This window comes from Phaethon aethereus, assembly GCF_964289735.1.
Source record: "Phaethon aethereus genome assembly, chromosome: 18".
NCBI lineage: Eukaryota > Metazoa > Chordata > Aves > Phaethontiformes > Phaethontidae > Phaethon > Phaethon aethereus.
In genome coordinates this window covers 10,450,667-10,472,053 of record NC_138594.1, presented here as the reverse complement: position 1 = coordinate 10,472,053, position 21,387 = coordinate 10,450,667, and the positions used below count along the sequence as shown (strand labels likewise).

At 38.5% G+C, this 21,387-nt stretch overlaps 1 protein-coding gene across 1 annotated transcript in view; it reads left to right on the top strand.

Moving 5' to 3' along the window:
* PITPNC1 (phosphatidylinositol transfer protein cytoplasmic 1) overlaps window positions 1-19,605 on the top strand; it is a gene marked incomplete at its 3' end in the record, with an annotated part of 81,147 nt that extends 61,542 nt beyond the window's left edge. The window contains exons 6-9 of the mRNA XM_082007965.1: window positions 3,840-3,935; window positions 13,124-13,283; window positions 14,024-14,083; window positions 19,346-19,605. Of these exons, the coding sequence (XP_081864091.1) occupies window positions 3,840-3,935; window positions 13,124-13,283; window positions 14,024-14,083; window positions 19,346-19,605 (576 nt within the window). The remainder of the gene's footprint in view (window positions 1-3,839; window positions 3,936-13,123; window positions 13,284-14,023; window positions 14,084-19,345) is intronic.
* Window positions 19,606-21,387: the final 1,782 nt, after the last annotated feature.

Genomic DNA, 21,387 nt, shown 5'->3' with positions numbered 1-21,387 from the left:
CACGTCATAGCCTGCCTGTCCCACTAAGATATCATCTTGTGATGTCCAGCTACTGTGAAGTCAGGACTTAAGTTTTTTGGGATGCCTGTTGGCTTTGTTGGCAGGGCAGGGAAAATGGGGAGGCAGAGAGGGAAGAACAATGCTTTCAGGCATAGATATTAACTGAAAGAAAGATTTAGTAGAAGATGAAATTCAATTTATAACAGAAATTCTCATCTCAATAAATTACATTTCCATGTTGTATATTGAACGAAGTTATTTTGGCTTAAGTTCGTAGATAGGCACAGGTGTCTGATTACTTAGCACATGGGGAAATAATCACGTTTGCTACCGTACTACCTGCCTGTAATTAATTTAGGAGTGCTCTGCTGTTTGGGAAGAAAATCTTTTAGCTCTTATCCATTTCACTTCTCTGCCTTAGCTGCATTTCTCAGCAATGGCTGACTATCTGGATCTAACATAACAAGTAAGAAAAAGAAGAAAACATTTACTAGAGAGAATCATATGTTATGGAACACAGCCAAGCCAAACAAGCACAGATTTGACCCTCGGAGGCCTTGCAGGAGATGAGGGAGGAGTTTGCCAGTGTGAATGTAATCAGTGGCTTCAGCTGAGTCTGGCTTTATCGTATTTATATCCAAGCCAGGTTAGCTGTGGTGATTCGCCGTTAGATTTTTGGATTAGCTCTGTCTGAATGAGGCCGAAGCTAGCATCTTCATCTTAGCCTGAAGACAGAAGAAAAATGGGAAAGCAGCGTGTAGAAAAAAGATACTAAATTTGTTGTCAACTTGCCATCGTCTCATAACCTGACTCTATTCCGGCTTTGGCTGCAAGGAAAAGAGAAGACACCAGCAAAGTATGTGCTAGGACATGTCACTGTCAGCCAAGAGGAAATGAAGGGAAGAAATTTGAATACACCAGCACTTATGTTTCTACAGTATCCTTTAGGATCCTTTTTTCCTGAGGTACTAAAGTCATCTGCCAGGGGTTTGTTTTTTTTTTTTTTCCCCAAAGAAACTATTGACAATTGTAAAGATGACACAATTAAAACCTTTTTTCCACTTTTTGTCTAAATAATGATGAGTTTTCATTCCTCTGAGAAAGTAGAAGCGTATAAATGTTTGCCTGTTGCAAAAAAGCTGTCACAACCCCCCGCCTCCCGCAAAAAACCTACCAAAATCCACAGCAAAAAGGACGCTGCAGCCTGAATGTTGGTCTTTGTTTTCCATTTGATTGTGTATTTCAATCTCAGCTAATTACTTGGCTTCCAAATGTAAAGCCTGTCCAGTTCTTTCCAATATAATATTTAATATTCTGCCTTTCTACATCATCTTCTTAAGGATACAGATTGTTCTCACTATTCATTTGCTGCACATTTGCAAATACAGTTGCACAGATTGGGAGCCTTATGCTTCTTTTTGTGGCCTTTAATCTCTTCCTTTAAAACTTTTACATTTCTCTAGTCTCTTTGATCACAAGCACAATAAACCCATCCTCCCTACAGGTTTTAAGACAATCCCAGATTATGTGGCTAGGAGAGGCAGTAAGAGAATTAGAGCTACGGAAGAAATCAGTCTTGTTCTCTAATGACTTCTTATTTTCTACTGCTGATAGAATGAGAAGATTAAATCTCTATCTGCAAATCTTGTGAGGAAAATCTAAGAAGGGGAAAAGCACAAATCATCATGTACAACTTCTGCCAGCAAAGGGAAGCGAGAATGTGATTCGACAACTTTTGGAAGGGTGGAAGTGGCCAGAGGTAGCCTAAGCAGCAAGTAAGGCAGAGCCGAAATGGTTGAAAAATTCCTCCTGATTTTGACAGATTGGCAAAGGCATCTGTCATCCACACTTCTGTCAAAGCACTTTAAAGAGAGAAAAACTATATTACTTAGAGGTGCAATATGTGGATCAAGCCTGTGATAGAGCAGGGCACGTTTCTTCAGATACGATACTGGGTAATAGTCCCAATTTAGGTCCTTGCAAATGTGCAGAGGTATGCATGTGCTTAAATTTATTAGGCTTGTACTTAAACCATATACTGATTCAGAGCCCCAGCTGACCTGGTAATGTCCATTTAAGAGAAATCTCCATTATTTTATTTAAAGCTTAGAGATTATGGTGAAATGCATCTTGTTCCAGGAATAGTTCAACTGATTTCATCAAGGGACTGCTCTGAAAAACCTGAATTTCTTTAGGGAAAAAGCAAGCGAGGAAGCTTATAAAAAGCAGCCTATATTATATATATAAAACATAACAGTTATTTAAAAAAAATGTACTCCATTTCAAAGAAAGAGTACTACAGGGGAAGGACTTTGCAGCTCAACATTGTTCAAATAATCCACAAAATTTTTTGCGAAACAAGGATTGGAGAAGGAAAATAAGTACATAAACAGAACCAGACTGGAGTTTCCCTTTGTTCTGTTCTTCTGCAGTTTCAGGCATGTTAACGCTTTATGTCCAGTTCAGTAAGCGTTCAGCGTTGCCTATTTTATTCCAGTACTGTTAACTACCAAGCAAAGTTAAAATTGTGGAGTCAAACTTCAGCTTTTCATTCATTTGAACTACGATTTCCTGAGCGGAGCTCTTCTTACCAGCTGGCATACTGGCTCTTTGTAGTCCATTGCTCACTTTGAATGCTTTACACGGGCAGCGCGTTTCTTTCAAAAATAATAAAGTAGCATTCTCGTTACCGAATAGTTGCTGGCATTTTGTGTTTTTACCTGTTCCTCTAGGATGAAATGAAATTAAATTAACAGAGCATTCACTACATTTATTTTTAAAAAAGAAAACAAAAATATTTATGCTTCCTGGAAAGGTTAGCTGTAGAACATTGTGCCCCAAAGGAAAAAACACACCGTTAGCTTGTTACTGATCTTGACAGTGTATGCACAGCTTCCCTGAATTTTATGGCACTAATTCATGGTAGCCTTTTAACTAGTCCCTATTTCCAAGCCCCAGAATCATGAGTAGAAATTTATTGCAGACATAGCTTAAGCCACATGGGTCACGAGGATGCCTAAATAATTAAATTACGGACACAGGCACAGAAGTATACTATGCTGCAGGTGCAAGTGACCTGCATTTTCAAAATATACCCATCATTTGCCTTGCATAGAACGAGAGACTTGGTGTTCAAAATCAGGTCCTGAAGGATTAAAATGAAAATAAGCTTTATGTGTGTACAAACGGACAGTGGAAGTTTCCAGCTTCCACTGCGGGCAGTTCAACCAAAATTTTGTTCTCAGTATAACAGCAGCTTAGCCTGGCTCGTTCACACGACACACCTGCATTTCATTATTGTCCCTAATGTGAAAAGGTTAGAAACATCCTGAGTCCGGGAAGTCAGGTTTTTTACACAGTCATGGAATCTAGTTCAAATTAGAGAATACAATAAAACCAATCCTAGTTGTTGACTTTGCTATTTGTGACCAAAGTCTCCATTCCAAAAAGTACAAGGAAGAACAGTGGTGTGAGCAGTACGTGCTGAATACGGTGTGTTATATTTAACAGTCCACTGTCTCTTGATTTGACATAGTGGATTGTTCCCAAAAACGTCTGTGGCATAATTCATCAAACTGTTGTTAACCTTGCTTAGGAACACCTTGCTTATACATGATCTTGAGAACAGCCATTTTCTTCCCTTTGATGTCTGCTGTAGGCGAGAGAATGTGACTGTGTCCCTGGAAAAACTTCAGTATCTTACATCAGAAGCTGTTCAGGTGCAAGCCTAAAATACATTATGTTGCGCAAGTCATTGAAATTGCTTGTAACCATTATTCCAGGTGGATTTTGTAAGGGTGTTGTTCTGTTACAGTGTTGAATTTCTTTAACTCTTGCAGATTTTTGACAAAGAAGCTAAAGATCTGGAGCGAGAAGTCTGCTTTATTGATATTGCCAGCGATGAAATTCCTGAGCGCTATTACAAAGAATCAGAGGTAAGAGACGGCCTGACTGTGAAACGATGAAGAAGGGAATGTAAGAGGCTGCAGGAAAGCCTTGATTGGAATCAAAACAATTTTATTTTTGTGTGAAATCTTGCTGGTCAGTAGTATTTAAAAAGCTTTTGACTGGAGGGAAGCAGATAGCAACCTCTCTATCTAGATTGCCCGACACTTTTTTTTGCAGATGATTCCTCCGACCTTTTGAAATGCTTTCATACCCTCACCAGAACATATCCTGTGCCACACCTTTGATATTCAGCTGAATTCATTCAAAGTAGAAAAGGACTTTTCTTTGAATCATGAAGCTCAGCAAAGTGTTTGCAGGTCTGAGCAGTTTTAAACATTACTATTGTCCGTATTTGCATCCCGCCCTGACTAATAAGTCCTGCAAAGTGCCTAAGCCCAGGCGAAGCCAGATGTGCTGGAGTGAGAACAGGGTTGATGCAGAGTTGCTCAGGGGTGACCGTGACAGAAGACCAAGAGGGACTGAAGCACACCGCATACTGCAGTAAATCTGCCAAAAAGCATCAACGGCAGCAGACACATTCAGTCTCTTAAAATGCCCTTGAAAATTGTTCCCATGTATATTTGCTAGTGCACATCTCTGAAGAGCATGTTTCTTTTAGGTCAACACAATCACTGTTTTGAAATCAGCAACCACCGTGCAAGTGAAGATGAGGTCTCAATGTTTTAATCCCGGACTTGAAAAATGATGGTTCACAAGAAGTAGCTAGAGAGGAATGATCAGATCTATGCTTGCATTTGATTTTGGAAATATGATTTGCCCCTGGAGCCAAGTATATATTCATAGCTAGCGATGAGTATGGCAGCTGTTTGACTACAAAACGAGACTACATAATCATTTTTAGGATAGAAAATGAAGACTTGCCAATGAGTATATTTCTGTACCACAGGAGACATGATTTTCAGACTAAAAAAGTCAGGTACTTGTTATCTTCCATTTATAGATCCCATTTCAAATTTTATGTACAGGTCATAAACCAAAATTGGGTCTACAGTAGAATGAAAAGTAATTTTATTAGTTTCCTTAGATAATGAAACCCATCTGTTACATACCAAAAATTATATAACACCTCGTGAAACAGCTTATTGGTCTCATCATCTTATCTTATGGTCTTCTGGTACCATTTAGGAATAACTGCTGCTATTGAACAGGTCAGCATTTGACTGTGTTTTAAAGAATTCCTGTAAGATTTTTTCATCTCTGTGTGTCCAATTTCATCTCAGAAATTGTAAACATGAAGGTAACATTTAGCTTTTCAGCTTTCCTTCTCATTTTTAATAGCCAACTATTAATAATTTCCATGTGATTAATCCTATGATATAGAAAACCATCCTCGTGTTAAGTGAGAAAAGAATTTCAGAGTCTTTGTGTTGTTATTTCAAAGACTAATCAACTGATTCCAAGCAAAATGGAATTTTATATGGGTTTAAAAAAACAAAAATAGCCCAGCATCTGTTGTTTTTTCTGTAGTGATGGATGATAGGTATGTTGGCTACCAAATTCTGTTTCAGAACTCATACAAAATAGTAGGAACACCTTAGCATTTAACTGTGCACATACTGTAATTGATGTCGAATCAGTAATAGTTGAATTCAGTATCGTCCAAAGTTTACAAACTATGGGGGTTTTATGCTACCAAATGATGACTATGAAGCCAAATTCCCATTTCTGATGAGGCCTCTTACATAATTTAGGGACTATAAAAAGACTTTTAATGTTTGTGAATGTAATTTCTGTCTGTTTTCCATCAGAACAGCATAAAAAAGTAACTCCATGTAAATGAGAAACTATCTGTGTTTTCCAAATAACAGTTTCAGAGATAACTAAAAATGATTTACTGTAAGCTTTTGAAACGTATTACACTAATAACAGCAATTTGGCTGCTTTTAGATAATTTAATCTGAATTGATACTAAGTTTAAAGATTAAAAGTGAAGTACAATCCTCAGGATTTAAGAATTAGATCCCATAGGATAAGTGTTCAGACTGCAATCCAGAAAGGCCAGTGGGAATGGTTTTAACTTCAGGCATGTTAGTAATCTCTTCATTTCAATGGATCTTTCACGTGCTTAAAATTAAGCAAGTTCTGTATCAGGGTCAGCATACTTAGCAGCTTCTAGAAATGAGCTTTAAATTTCTTTTATATCCTGACGAAAGCGCATACCTCTTCAGTTAAAAATATACTTAATGTTTTAACAGCAAATTTCATTATTTAGTTATTACTGTCTATTAGAGAGGTAGCTTAAATAATTTAAACCTTTCAGACACTACTTCAGCTGCTTGCTCCTTGTTAATGCTTATGAGCCTGCTTGTAGGCAGTGACTTCTGATATGATCAGACAGCACTAATTACATAGTTGCTATTAAGCTCGTATTTGTGATTTCCTTTATTTTTAGCTTTAAAGTGCTCAGTTATCCTTCACAAGCCGTTTGGGTCAATACCATAAGTTTTTCAGAGTCCTCTGTATGAAATTTCTACAATTTGATTGCGACCTTTCTTTGCGTGAGCGCACCAAATAGCTCATTGATGATCATCGAATGAACCACAGCAGCTTCAGTGTTGTTTTTTGCATTTCTATGAAAAGAAGATATGGTTGCGTATGTATGATGGCGATATCATCAGTCGAGGGAATAACACTGCAGTTACCCCAGGAGGCTTCAGGAGATATCCAAGGGACACATAGCATCAGGCTCACTACAAACAAGTGAAGCAAACGTTCTCTGCTTCCTAGCACGTATGATCTAAAAAACTATTTTACAGTTGTCCTGACCTGAATCTTAGAAACACATCTATTTTCTTCCTTCCATTCTAACTTACATAATAATGATTCACGCATAAAAAGACAAAATGTATAAAAGATGTTCATATGTGTAATATTCCATTTGAATGGCATAGCTCATTTTGACTTGTGCTGGTACTGGTAAGTGTTCCATGAAAATGTCACGACGGTTGAAGGGAAAATGATTGAATTCAACTTTGTACATATCTGCCTCTTCTCTCCTTCTAAATATTAACTAAAATTGAAAAGTAAAAAATTTCATTAGCTGGAGGCTTAAGGAGAGCTCTTGTTTCACTGAGGAACACTTTAAAGGAAGCTCTGCCAACAATACTGAGTGATCTACTGACCAGAATCATCCAAGTAATTTGAATTCCCTTAAGAATAGAGGGCTTATCTCTCAGTGCACGCAGAAAAGAACTTAAGTCACCAAGTAAATAGTGAATCAGGAGACAGTTTTGTTAGCTGTTACAAACACATACACAGAGTTCAATTCTGTCTTCCGTGGAGGTATATTGATTTCTGCTGTCAAAAGCGTTGCCCTTGTAGAAGACTGGAGGAGGTATGACTGCAGAAATCCTGGGTATCTCAAAGCAGATGATTTAATTTTAACTTAATAACCACTTACAAACTTCATTGTGAAGTAGCCACCAGAGGATTTACCAGTGCTGCTACATCTTAAATAAAGCTTTTTTTTTTACAAGCATGGACCTAAAAATTCTTAAACTTTAAGATGTTTAAATGTGAGGTTCCAAATTGAGAAAGCTTAAACCTGAATCCAAGCTAACAGGTTTGCCTGTTTTTCTATAAGGAGTTATAGATGTTTCCAAATCAGAACATACATGTTACTTTGAATACAGAATTTTATATTTCTTTATAAAGTACAAGCCTACAGGTAAAGAGTAGTTGTACATTTTTAAAAGTCATTTCCTTGTGACTTTACCATCAATTAATATGTGTCACCAGCCATCATGTATTCCCCATGTAGACATATACGTTTATCTGAATTATAGAAAAGAATAAAACTGAGTTATGCTGAAGAGCGAGGGCCTCGAGTGCATCATTCACTGAAATGAAACATTTACCGTAGATGTGAGCTGCTGAGCGAAATGTTCTTTGCCACCATATTCAAGTTCTCAGAATTAACAGTGTTTCATTTCTTGTTTATAACAAAGCAGTTGAGAGTTGGACAAGTGGAATAAACTTTTTAAGTTACCTCCAAACAGAAAGATTTCCTGCAGCTGCTGCAGTGTTCTTCAGTTGCTGGCTTTTTTTACTTTAACAGAGCTGCACTGTAATAGGTCCAGCTTACTGTCCAGGTGCTTTCAGAATGACAAAACCTCTATCACATTACAGAGCCAGAAAATTACAGTAGTTGCAATAATACAGCTGCCTCAGCCCCCACAGTGAACGTGTGCAACATGCCAGTGCGGTGGTTCAATACAGGCGTAGCAAAAACAGATGAAAATGTCCTTTTCCTTACTAACTTCAGTGGTGAGCTTACATAAAGGCTGGCTGGATTATCATATTTTAACACCTCAGACTGTCCCAATATTTACAATGCTGAAGTATTTAGCTGGCTGTTCCAGAAAATACAATATAACGGAAATTCGGGGGGGGGGTGGGGGGGGTGGGGAAGGTCTTTAAAAAATGACTCCACATAAATCTCTATAGTAGCATCTTTACATCAATAAATCTTTCCAGAGCCCCAGCTGTATAAGCTGAAATCCAAAACCTAGCAACTACCGCTGATGGTGAAATGCCAGATCACATGTATTAAAACCATGAAGGATTGGTTCTGAAATTCAAGATGAAACAAAATAGTCTTCAGATTAAGCGGGGGGGGGAATTGACTGCACTTCAGAAGCACAGTGGTGGCATGTATTGTAACAGGAGTCTGAAAAAACAAATCCATGCATTAAAAGGAAGGAAGAATCTTTGTTTCTGGGACATGAGTAGCGTCCAGTAGGAGATCAGGCTGTGTGACATAATGCAGTGCACTTCCACCTCTGGAGAACACGGTCGGCTGGGGAGGCTTTTGCATGCTGAAATGGCCTTACGAGCAGCAAGTAATTTTCGAGAGAGATCGGTGACAAGGCTAACAAGATGTTCCATGCAGGCTTCCAGCATGCAGACAAAGGAGGTGGTGTCAGCTGCAGATTAGTATGGGATATTCAAATCATGCCTAATACCATGGCAAAGCTAAGGGGAAGCATGCCCGTTCAGATTTGGAACTTTTCTGTAAACAGTGAATGTATTCTGTTATTTAAGTAAAAAACAGCATTTCAGATTTCAATCTGAAAAGGCATCGCAAAAACGCAGTGCCACATTGTCAACATGTTGGAGTTTGCCTCCGGGAAAGGGGGTTACAGGTCCGCATCTGATGCCCATGATGTCTGCAGCCCAGGAGGAGGGTTAAGTAAATAAATGCTAAACGCTAAATAACGGACTCTCCAACAATCAGCATGTTGAGCCAGGAGCCACTAGACATGGCCAAAGTAAGAAACACTGGGAGAGTGATATGTTTGAAACCACATCCATCACGCTGTGGCTTTTATTTTATTTTTTTGTAATTTTACATTTTACTCTCAAATAAGCCCAGCTCATGGGTAATGATGCTTCTGCTACGTTAGCAGAAGTGCTATTTTTAAATCACTCTGCACCTGGCAATAATGTATTGCAAATACAGAGTAGGTTTTGCTCCTCTGTAGCAAAAGGATTTGCCAGATGGGCTTTCCTAATAAATTGTGTCTGATAAAAGGACGAGAAGGTTATTTAAACAAAAAGATTTTAGCTATGCCATTACATTTAAAACAGATTGAGGATTTTGCCTGTAGGTAAATTAAGGGGAAAACAGTGAATAGACGCAGTATTCTTTGCATGATGGCTTCTCTAGAAAGGAAGGCACGGGCGGCTAGAAGCCAAAATAAGGCACACACAAAATTAATGATCTAAATAATAACATAAAAATGGGGTCAGACCAAAGATCAGCTTGCCCCGTTTCCCATCTCTGACAGAAATGTCTCAAACTCAGGTGTGCCACCATTCCTGCTTCACTCTAGCCTGCTGCCACTGGTCTATGCTTGCACATTGCCATACCTTTCAGAGGAAGAGTAAAGAACAGCCGTGATCCGGTACAGGCAGGTGCTCAGCGCTTCCTCCTGGGACCTGGAGAGATGTGAACATGGCACAGGAGTCTAATTCGTTCTCTGTGACTAACCTAAGCAGTGAGTTACAGCATGAAAATCAGGCGAGAAGCAGTGCTGTGTACCAATAGTATTTCTGCTTGCATTTAATAGAAAATCATCGTCCCTGCTTCATTTTTTTTTCAGAAGGACCTTATGTGCCTAATTGCAGAAAGGATTCTAGGCTGTGAATCTTAATCTGACAATTTGAAGCCATGAGTTAGGCATATAAAACCATTCTGGATTGTGGCTTTTATGTCAAAGTTCTCATTGATTTCAGGGGGCTTCGGATCAGACATTGAAGAGCAAAAGACTAGGAGTCCTGGTCACACCAAAGGCACTTCTGGCGTGATGTGCTCCCTGAGGCTGTGGCCGGTAGCAGAGGCCTAGGAAGGGTGTAAAGATGGGCAAAATATAGAGCTAAATACAGAGATTCTTCCCCCAAATACTTCCTCACATGAACCATAGCACAGGCAATTGCTGAGCCGTTGTGTCTTTCTAAAATAGTCCAAGGCTTTTTTAAACACCCGATTTTTTAGCATCCAGGTAGAAAGCCCAGTGATGTTAGCTTTACTGATGATAACCACTAAAACACTCACGCCCTTTGAAGTGATGGCCCAGAGATTAAACTCTCAAGTTTGCTTTGCTTAATGTTGCTGTGTACCTTACATCCCACTACTCCGCTTATAGGCGATCTTTATGTGCAGCTGCCAGAGAATTGCATCATAGCATACCAGGTTGGAAGGGATCTCAAGGATCATCTGGTCCAACCTTTCTCAGGAAAGGAACATGGTGATAAAGGTTGAGTTTTAGTTCACCTGAGCAAGCACTTGGTAAAATCTTTACTATCTTGATCTTTCACACAGCAGTCTGGAAATCTGTTCCTCTGGATTCTTTCTTCTTCCTGGCTTCCATTCATCAGTACCAATACATTAATGTTTTCCGAAAGGCAGGAATTTCCATAAAAGCTATTGGATATGAGTTGCCCAAACTGTCCATCACTGCCTGGCTCTTTGCTTGAAACTGTCCAGCCAATTTGTGACTAAACATCATGTCCTTCAGGAAAAATGGACATGATAAAGGGAAGCAAAGATGCCATCTCTGAGTGCTGTTAAAGGAATTTGCAACGAGGAGTGATGTCATGGATGAACTGCTTTGCAGTAAGTGGACTTTTGTGGGTCACCAATTTAAGAACAATTTCCACTATGAATCCCCTTGTCTGCTGCGTTGTTAACTTCACAAAACCAAACCAAAACAAAGCAAAACATTGCTTTCACAGCATCCAGGCGGTTCTTGCAGTTTGAACAAGACACAAGTTTTATGCGTGACCGAGCTGTCATGCAGGGTAGTTGTTCATTGCTTAATTTTTATTTATAAATTCTGAATGCTTGATACTGACCCAAATTCATTACATTAACTCCCTTTGGACTGCACGGAAGTTACTCCATTATAGGTCTGGTTATCACCGCAGGGATACAAAGTATCTCTGCATAACACTCAATATTATTAAAGTGCGTATCTGAAATGCTTGATCAAGACAATGGCTCCATCATACTAGCACCAAACGTGTACCTAAGAAACAGCACACCCTTACTTTAAACTATTTCCCTTTGATTTTCCTTTTTTTTCCTTTCTGAATGTTACATCTTAGTTCTTCCCGGGTATTATTATTATTATTATTATTATTATTTATTATATTGATTGCTTCAGGCAATAATCAGTTATAAAACAACTCTTTCAACCAGAAAATACCTAGATCAGTCTGAGGTCAAGCTTTATTGATTGAGAAGATTGGCAACAGCGTGTGACTATGAGTTGTGATATACAGTGGTGCGTTGCTGTGATGTATGATGACTCTGAATTGTTTTCTGTGGTGATTTAACATTGAAACCTTATTATACTGCGAGCTTGAAGTTTCTATTTAGAAAAGAATATGTGAGCAATAAGAGCAGTGACTTTCACAGAGAAGGAAGACTATCACCTCATTAGAACTTTGTAAAGAAGCTTTAATGGCAGGGCTTCAGTTGATGGGTAAAATCAGAAGCCAAGTCAGGAGATGACTATAAACATTAGAAGAAAGGAACACTGAATGATATATAAGCTCACAATGAATGAAAGAAAATTAAGATCAGAGGAGTCTTATCGATTTGTTAGTTTTTCTCCTGATTGTCTTCCATTTAACACATAATTTAAGCACATACTTAAATACATGTTTAACTGCTTTTATAACAAAGGATAGATTTCAAAGATCTTCCCAGATCTCAGCTTTAGGGAACGCAACGCAGATGAGCACTGGTGGTTATTCTTGAAGACAGATTTTAGAAGCTCCACTATGATTTACTGAAACTACATTATTTTCAAGTTTTGAAAATCAATGTTTAACCGTAAATTATTTCTATTGACAAGATGTAATTAGCAGGGTTAGACATAAAATGAGATGGAATTATACCAGTATGGAAAATAACACTTTGGTAGATAAAACTGTATGTTGTAATAAAAGTAAGCCTTAAAATTAACTCCTTACTGTTTTTTTGGTCTTGCTGTTGTAATTTCAACACCAATTTGTTTGATTTTTCCAGTTAGTAAAAGAGACACAGAGTTGAAATTAGTCATTCAGTGTTTTGCCCAAAAATACTGTAACTCAGTTGTAACCAGGAATGGCTAAATTGGAGGATTTTCATGCTTAGCTGCCCACCTGGATATACAGGTTCCCTTAAAATGTAAAACGGCATTGTCAGGGTCACACCGGTGTTGATGTGTCACAGCTCATATTGGACATGATTTCAGGAAGACAAGCATCGGTTGACAGTACTGGTAAGACACACTGAGGGAGCAGTGGAAAAGCAAGCTCTGAAGCAGCAAGGGTTTGGGTTTTTTTCCCCCGAAGGCCATAAATAACATTATATTGTAACGACTTGCAATAACATGTTTTCCTATAGCAGAAAATGCCTTAGACAATATGATTGTCAAAGCATCTCCAAGAATATGCTGCCATCGATTCACTAGCTGTTGGATAAAGGCAGGAGTTGATTTTAGTATATCCTAGTGCTTTTTTAAGTCAATTTCATATTACTTTTTCATAGTGTTTATTAGCACGTTTTCATATTTTATGCCTTATCAAAACATTTACTTGAGCAAACTGACAAACAGGACTGCATTTCTCCTGCATTTCTCAGCGTGTTTTCTTTGTTTTGCAGGATCCTAAATATTTCAAGTCACAGAAGACTGGGCGAGGCCAATTAAAAGAAGGCTGGAGAGAGACCCATCAGCCAATTATGTGTTCCTACAAACTTGTGACTGTGAAATTTGAAGTGTGGGGACTTCAAACCAGAGTAGAGCAATTTGTACACAAGGTTAGTGAAACAGGAGCGGTTTCTTACCCTTCACATAAGCAGAACTTGAGTACTACCCTGCACAGGAAGGTAACTATGGCTGTGGAGAAGCTAGGGAGCTCAGCCGAATCTGCTTTCAGACCTCTCTCAAGTTGTGAAAGATCTGCAACAGAGCAAAAGACATTATCTCTGAGTATAAACTTGACAAAGCCTGGAGCTGCTTAGGTCTAAGGTTAAGAAAAACTATCAGTAACATTTTCACTACTGTGGTAAATATCTGAGCTGGAGTATTTATGAGTATACATGAGTACCATACATGATACAATGATGTGCAGAATTTCTTACAAATAGGTAGTGGGAAGGTTTTCCAGTCAGTCTACTAAAAAATTAATTAATTAATGGCATAACAACCAAATGATAACATTTTTCAGAGTATTGACCTTCCGCATGTTTAAAAAACTTAACAAGGAAAAAGAAGAGTTCCAGTCTAATTTCCCAAAGATTAATGGATTCTCTACACATTCCCAAATGGTTTCCCATGCCATGCTAATGCGATCCAGTGTTGGCAATAGATCCACTTCAAGTGGGAGGTTGGACTACAAACTTTGAGTGCCAATATGTCTGATTCTCAAGGGCCTGCCTTTTTAGAGACAAAACTGTCAGAATATTTTTCACTTTAAATCATGTTGAAAGACAACAGTGTTACTTTCCTAAAATGTTTTGTTGCCGCAGAGGTATTTAACCTTTTCCTTGTTTCGCAGGTAGTCAGAGATATCCTATTGATTGGTCACCGGCAGGCTTTTGCCTGGGTTGATGAGTGGTACGGTAAGTATTTTCCAAATTTAGCCCGTTTAAAAGGGCTGACGCAAAGCTTATGACAATTAACAACAGATTTCTATTTGCCTTCATAGACCATCAGGTCCTAGTATAAGTTTTTCATGAAAGATACGGAACTATGTTCGGTTTCTCTGGAACAGACAGAGCTCCCTTACGGCAGGTTCTTTGTAACATGGCTGTATTTTAGGCAGCATGCAGGGACACCTGGACGTCCCATGAACCTCGGAGGATACGCATCAGTCCAGTCCCCCTGCGCTGTGGGCAGATAGATGCCTTGCCCCTGGCAGGAGTCATCTATATGGAGAACCGCAGGCGGGTTTGAATAAAGCTGCTTATTAAGACTACATTAACATGCATTTCCATACTGCAAACTCCTAAGGCCTCTGATCCAGCACAATTTCAGCTTTTTAGGAAAGTTTTAGACTGTTAATATGGACTGCAATAAAGAAAAGATGGAGCTCTAACGTCCTTTCTGAAAAATGGATATAAATGTAAAACCTACTGGGTCTGATTCAACAGCAGCTGCATGCAAAAACTGTTCTGAATCCATGAACCAGCTGTAGGAATGGGCACTTTCAGTAGTGCAGAGTAATCTGAATATCAAACCAGCCAATTATATTTTATGAAATAAGCTCACAGGGTTTGTGCTTTTTACATGTATGACATGTTAATTAATTATTAAACAAGACATTATGTTACGGGTATTACTGATTGATTACTGTTACTGATACTGTAAGTATGAATGTGTCTTGTCATTAAATTTACTAAACTGTATTTAGCTGTATTATTAAGAAAATATATTTTCACAGTGTCATTTACTAATAACGAGCATGTTTTCTGCTTGGCAAAATGCATTCTTAGCATGCTATTGACATGGCTTATGAGCTTGTTTTTCATTCCAGATAACAGTAAAAGGAAAAGGCTAAAGGAATATGAGTTAGTGGTATTCCGTATTTCCTTTTGATCAAAATTTTAGACTGCATTTCACTTTCACTGATGAAGTATTACATTGTGCTAGGGCTATAACAGCTAAAGTTGTATCTTTCCTTAAAAGCTGTCTCGTAAAATGTAGCAAGAGCCTCATATCATATAACAAGGAGTGGCGTGATGTAAGAATTTGCAAATCCGAGTGGCACATAGAGTAAACCTGAGAAAAATTATAGCCCCAAGAACAAAACCACGGGGTACATTACCAAAAGTGGTACACATTTCCAAGTATACTGTGCTAATAAAATGCTCTTTAACTTTTATGAGTAAAAATTTGATGGCTGTTTTCATAAAGCTCTGAAGTTATCAAACCGTTGTAAAGAACAGACCAAAGTTCTGACAGCCTTCACGTTCACTTACACCTTACTCATGGGAATGCTCAGAAGAGTAAGGTCACGAGTCAACTAACTGGATTATTTATGTTTTTACTGGAAGTGTGGTTCATGACAGATCTTTTTAACATCTGTAATAATTGCTGTGAGTTACATAGCAAGCACCTAATAGATCATGCATTAATTTGACAACACTAGGCATGCCTAGACAATGATAAATGATCTTACCAGTAGAATCAGCCTGATCTGTAGAATATTTCTAAGTTTTATAATTCATTAAAGTGCTTGAGGCTACAAAACTCTTAACGTATTCACTATTAATTCACTTAACAGTATAATTAAGTGTTAGTTTCTGGAATCTAAGCTGATGTGTGCACTAACAGTAAGAATGCTTGCTGGTTATGAGATGTACTATTCAAAAGTAACATAAAATCTTTTTGAAAGTGCCTGGAGAGGTAAGTAAATATTTATAGTATTTCTGTATCTATCCTTTATTCTAAGGGATCTTCTAAAATATTTTTAGAAGATCTTGGCCTTTGCCAAGGCCTGCACTTCAATACTTTTTGCCTACCTTATGTTACACAGTTACTCCTAAACAATTTCCACTCCTTCCTGTTCTCTGACTCCCTTTGACTTAACCTTCTTACACCTTCCTTGGCTGATATAACTACCTTTATGAGTCAATTTTCATAAAGCTAGTTGCTCCATGCTTTTTTTTAAATCCTATTTTGGCTTCTGCTGAAAGACTACGCGTTCCTAGAACCTTCTCCTTAAAAAAATTAAGTTTGCACTGAATCAATGGAAAATGCCAACAATTTTGAACTTTTTACAGATATGACTATGGATGATGTTCGAGAATACGAGAAAAATATGCATGAAAAAACCAACATTAAAGTTTGCAATCAACATTCATCTACTGTGGATGAAATAGAGAGCCATGCCAAAGCAAGAGTATGTTAATTTTTAAAACATATTGCCCATCCTCAGCTAATACACCTGCACAGATCAGAGAAGAGCAACCAACTGATCTTGCTGACCAGTCAGTGGAATTCTGGGGAGGTTTTGCTTCAGTAGGAACAGAATCTTTCTCCATGTGCAATCCTGCCTTTCATTTGCACTGTAAACTGCCACTGATGTAAGAAAGGGTGGGGTTGGGCTGATATACAATTCCCTGGCTTCTAGGAAAACACAATTCTCAAATTTCAGTTGGATGCATAAAGAGGAAGTGAAATATCAGTTTCACCTTCTATTATTTGAATAGTTAAAAAATGTGAGAGTTCAGAGTGCTTCGGTCAAAAAGCCAGGAACACGGGGAGTGGAAAATTTCTATGGGACTGATAAAATTGTTTGCTCTACCAAGAAAACAAAAAGCTAATGAATTATTCACTCTTTTCAAACTAATTTTACTGTTGTCATTGATTATCTACCAACAAGATGAGAAGTATTTTCGGAAGTATGTAACAGTAGTTTGTGGAGAAGGGCAGGTTTCTGAGTAGGTTCTTTGATCCAGATTCTGGAAACTTCATAAAGTATTTAAGTTCCTAATTTGGGCATCTCAAAGTAGAGGCCTGAAATTAGAAATTATTACTATCTGCAAATAGAAAAGATGCGATGATACTTGCTTTTGAAATGTTATGATTCCTTTATTTCTACTAACTGTGCTGTAGAACTCAGTGATGTTTTTACTCATGTAACCAGTGTAGGGCAAGGCCTGCAGGGATAAGCCTTGAGGTCTTCCCTTTGTTCTTAGGAAAAACTGTCACCAGCCTAAGAAGACGTCTAAGTAATAACCAGGAAGGTGATTCTTGTGTTTGTAATGCTGCAGCTCCATTGACATCAAAGTTACTCCGTAGCTGAACATTAAATTGAGAATCAGTTCCGACTCTGGCTCTACATTGCAGGATTTGGTTTTGAATGAAGCCTGCCATCCGTAGTTGCCATGTGGCAAAACTGCCATCGAGGGCAGCACAGAATTTGTCATTAATGAAAAAAATAAGAGAGTCTGAGCCATCTTAGCTCAGGGTAAGGACTTGTTTTACTTGACTGTGTATCAGAATGGAAGCATATTTAAAGCGAGTGTAAGCTAAAAAGCCAAAGTCAACTGAAGGGACAGTAAGTATTTCATGTCTGAATTTAAAATGAACAGTCTTGGAGGATACCACTTAGTAAGACTTCAACCAATCTTCACTTAAATGGCCAGTAAATTGAGAAATCTTCCTGTCCTCTTTCACTATCATTTATCCAAGACAACTTTTGTTTCGTGTTGTACAGAAGTCCTCAGTGGAAAATAGCTGAAATGAATGCACGGGATCCCTTTGATGTCAGGGTGCTTTTAAATCTTTTGAGTTCAGAAACACTACGCACACTGTTACAGCATGAAACAAAATGTAAATCAGCAAAACAGGTTCAAATCTATCTTCAACACAAGTAGGTACAGTTCTTCTGAGACCATCTGTTTATTTCCACCACTTATCTCAGATTTGAAAATAGCTTCTTCCTCACTCCTAATAACTGGCACAGCAATGTAGGCTGAAAAGGTCCCTGGAATGTCGTCTGCAAGGGAGAGAGAAGGCAGCTGGCAACATGCATGCTTTTGTTTATTTAATAAGATGTTGTAATACAACATAAAGCTGCTTCTACATAACATTTGCAGCCAAGGCTGCAGATGCATGCAGCTGGGTAACATGAAAAAATATCGAGGTACTGAAAATACGGGATTTTGTCATGCATATGGTAAGCACCATTGCCAGTCCTGTGTCTCAGACACCCAAATGTGCGAGAATTTTAAATTGATTAAAATGCTAGTGTGTTTATTTCTGGTTTTTTGAGCTTTCGGAGCTCAAAGAATCTATAAAGTGGTTTAATGAAATACTTCAAATTTACAAATTTAACATGACGTTCAGTGAAAACCATAACATTTATTTCAGTTGGCTCAGCGGACATCTGGCAGGCAATGTAGACATGAAGCAGCAGGTTTCAGAAAAGTCTTGCTGATTTTTGTGCTCAGCTTGCCCGTTTGCAGCAAATGTCATTCTTCTGGGATTTTATTAAAAAAGTTTTGTACGGCTCATCTCGGAGCACATCTATGCTGGGATCGTTCTGCCCTCTTGTGGGTTTCTACAGCACTGTGACATATTTGTCACCTGCATGAGAAGACTTTCACTGCTTTTAAAGCTTTCTGTAGACCCGATTTTCCATTGCAGAGTGGCTTTGACCTCTCATCTCATTTTGCCTCTGTTTTGCAGGGAATTAAGCAGTGGATTTGTCAGTTGGCCATGAATGTTTAAGTATAGATTCGGGATGGAAGAGTTGGAAAGCGTGTTGTGGCTTTATGAAGTGAGAGGGAATTCTTTAGGCTTTGTTAGTAGAAAAGCAAACCGGGCTCAGTTATGTGCATGCAGCTGCAACTAGAAGTCAACAGAAGCTGTGCATGAGGACAGAGAGAATTTTTCATGCCTTGATAATTACAAGAGATGAACAAACTGGTGACAGCCCTTTACCTGTTCATGCTCATAGTCTAGATGCAAAAAAAACCCCCAACCTCTCAGTTTTATTTAGTTTGAAGTTCTGAAAAATTCTGCTTGCTGACTGTGTATCTAAATGTATTCTTCAATTGCCTGTGAAATGGCTGGATTTTTCCAGCAATTACAGAGGTAGCGCTCTTTATTCAGTTCAGACCCAGGTAGAAGAGAAACTATTAGTATGTGATTAATGTACTTATCTTCGTTTCCTTTTACGTTGGCTGCTTATTGTCCTCCATGCAATGCGTTACAATAGGACGGCATTCATGTGGAGAATCACTTAATGATATGCATGATAAGCAATCATTCCTTGATTTAGAAATTGCATGGAAGTAGTTTAACTGAGTTAATGAAATTACCATTTGAAATTATTCTAACGTGCCTTTATCTTTCTCTCCTTCTTGTTGAAGACATGACAATGGATGAAGTCCGAGAGTTTGAACGAGCAACTCAGGAAGCTACCAACAAGAAGATTGGGATTTTCCCACCTGCAATATCGATCTCTAACATTTCCATGCCTTCTTCAACTCGCAGTGCTCCATCTAGTGCTCCATCAACTCCTCTCTCCACAGATGCTCCTGAATTCCTAACAGTTCCCAAAGACCGACCTCGGAAAAAGTCTGCTCCAGAAACTCTCACTCTTCCAGATCCAGCAAAAAAAAACCTTTAAATTAACCCAGCATGTTTCCTCCTGATAAGCCATGTCTACCACAGCAAAGAGTGACGTAACGCAATTTCTACAAAGGTCATGGTGGTTTGTTGGTTGGGGGTTTTTGCTTAAAATAATCTTACTGATGTGGAAAGATTACTTCTTTCCTCAGACTTGATCCTTAAAACCTTCAGAGAAGTGCATGCAAGAGAATGTAGTTTATATAGTCCTAAAGTAGTGTTTCAAGCCATACGGTGCATCTTACTGAGATACAATGAAATAGTCTGAGGGGAACCCTATGAAAGAATATAAATCTTTCTGTAGCAGTATTCTACCTACAAATCCTCATCTAGGTCATAGTATTTATAATTAGGAGTAGGTATTTAGTAAAGCTGCCAAGGACTTCTGAGGCAAATTAGTTCCAACTAGAGCGCAGGGTTAACAGGAAAAAAACCCTCCCATTTTCTTCTTGTATAGCTGATTTTAAAATCCTTCCTACTCTCAGACTTCTCCTGTGTATTCATAAACCTTTGACCTGTAACTCATTGTACTTGAACACCAACAGCAATCGCTCAGATTCACATTCTGCTTAATATGACTCAGGATTTGGGGCCTAGCTAACAAACAGAAAACTTTTCAAACCTAAAATATCACTGTATTGAAGCCCCAATTGTAATTAATTATATTGACTTTGAGGCCATTGAACTATTTCTATCTTGCACAGAATTTGTAAAAGAAACCACCTATTTCTTGTACATAATGTATTTTAATAGCTCTCCCTGTCCTTTTGTGATCTCTTAAGTCCGTATTGGCGTTCATCAGTGGTGTTCCATGTGTAAGATTGGAAAAAAGCAGCTAAATTGAGCCAATTGAGAAGCAAAATCAATGAATTCTGGCTTGTCCTCACTGGAAGAAGAGTGGTAGTTATGCTGTAAGACCTTGAATGTAAAGGAAAGAAAATATGAGACTCCTTTTTCTTTCCTGCCTTGCATCTTTCCTAAACAGCACAATCTCTGCTAACAGAAAGCTGGTTCCAGGCTTTACCATCATCTAGGGAAGCAATGAACAAAATCAGTCACTTTAAAAAGCAAATGAATCATGAGGCTGCTCAGTCCCGTGTAGGGTGACGTTAAGGAAACAGAAGTGCTCTTCCTGGTCTGCGTGTGAAATCACTCTTCAATCTCAGGCATTAAAATGTGGAAAAGGACGTTTCCCGCTAGGGAAGTGTAGACTGTGGAAGGAGGAGAAAAATAAATGGCAGAAGTGGTCTCTTCCTTCCTTTTCAAAATGTGAGCTCAGTGAGAAACTTTCCCCACTGACCCCCTCTTGGGGTACTTTGTTCTCTTTCATACAAACTGCTATTTAATGAATGCTGTTAGTGTCTGTCTCTATTGGTAGCTGTAGGAGACGTCAAATAAGCAGCTGTTCAATTCCCAGTGAATTATAGCTATTACCTGAATCGTGTGATCAAATAGGGTGATATTTTGTACCACCGGTAATGTGGTACATGGATAAAAAAAGAAAGTCCTCCAGAGCTGAACTATCATTGAATATTGAACAATCAGTTTGGGGATGGCCTTTTTCCTGGACGGGACGTTTGTGCCGTCTTCTCAGCACAATGCTGTGATTCGACTGGCTTACATGCACTGAACTTCTCAATGGCTGTAAATCCAATAGAAGTTATGTTGAATGTGTGATATTTATAGGGTAGTTTTACTAGCAGGAGAGGTAACTGCGCTGCCAACCTGCACTGAAAACAGGTGTATATTTGTTTGATAGTTAAAATCCCGTAGCTAGCAAAAT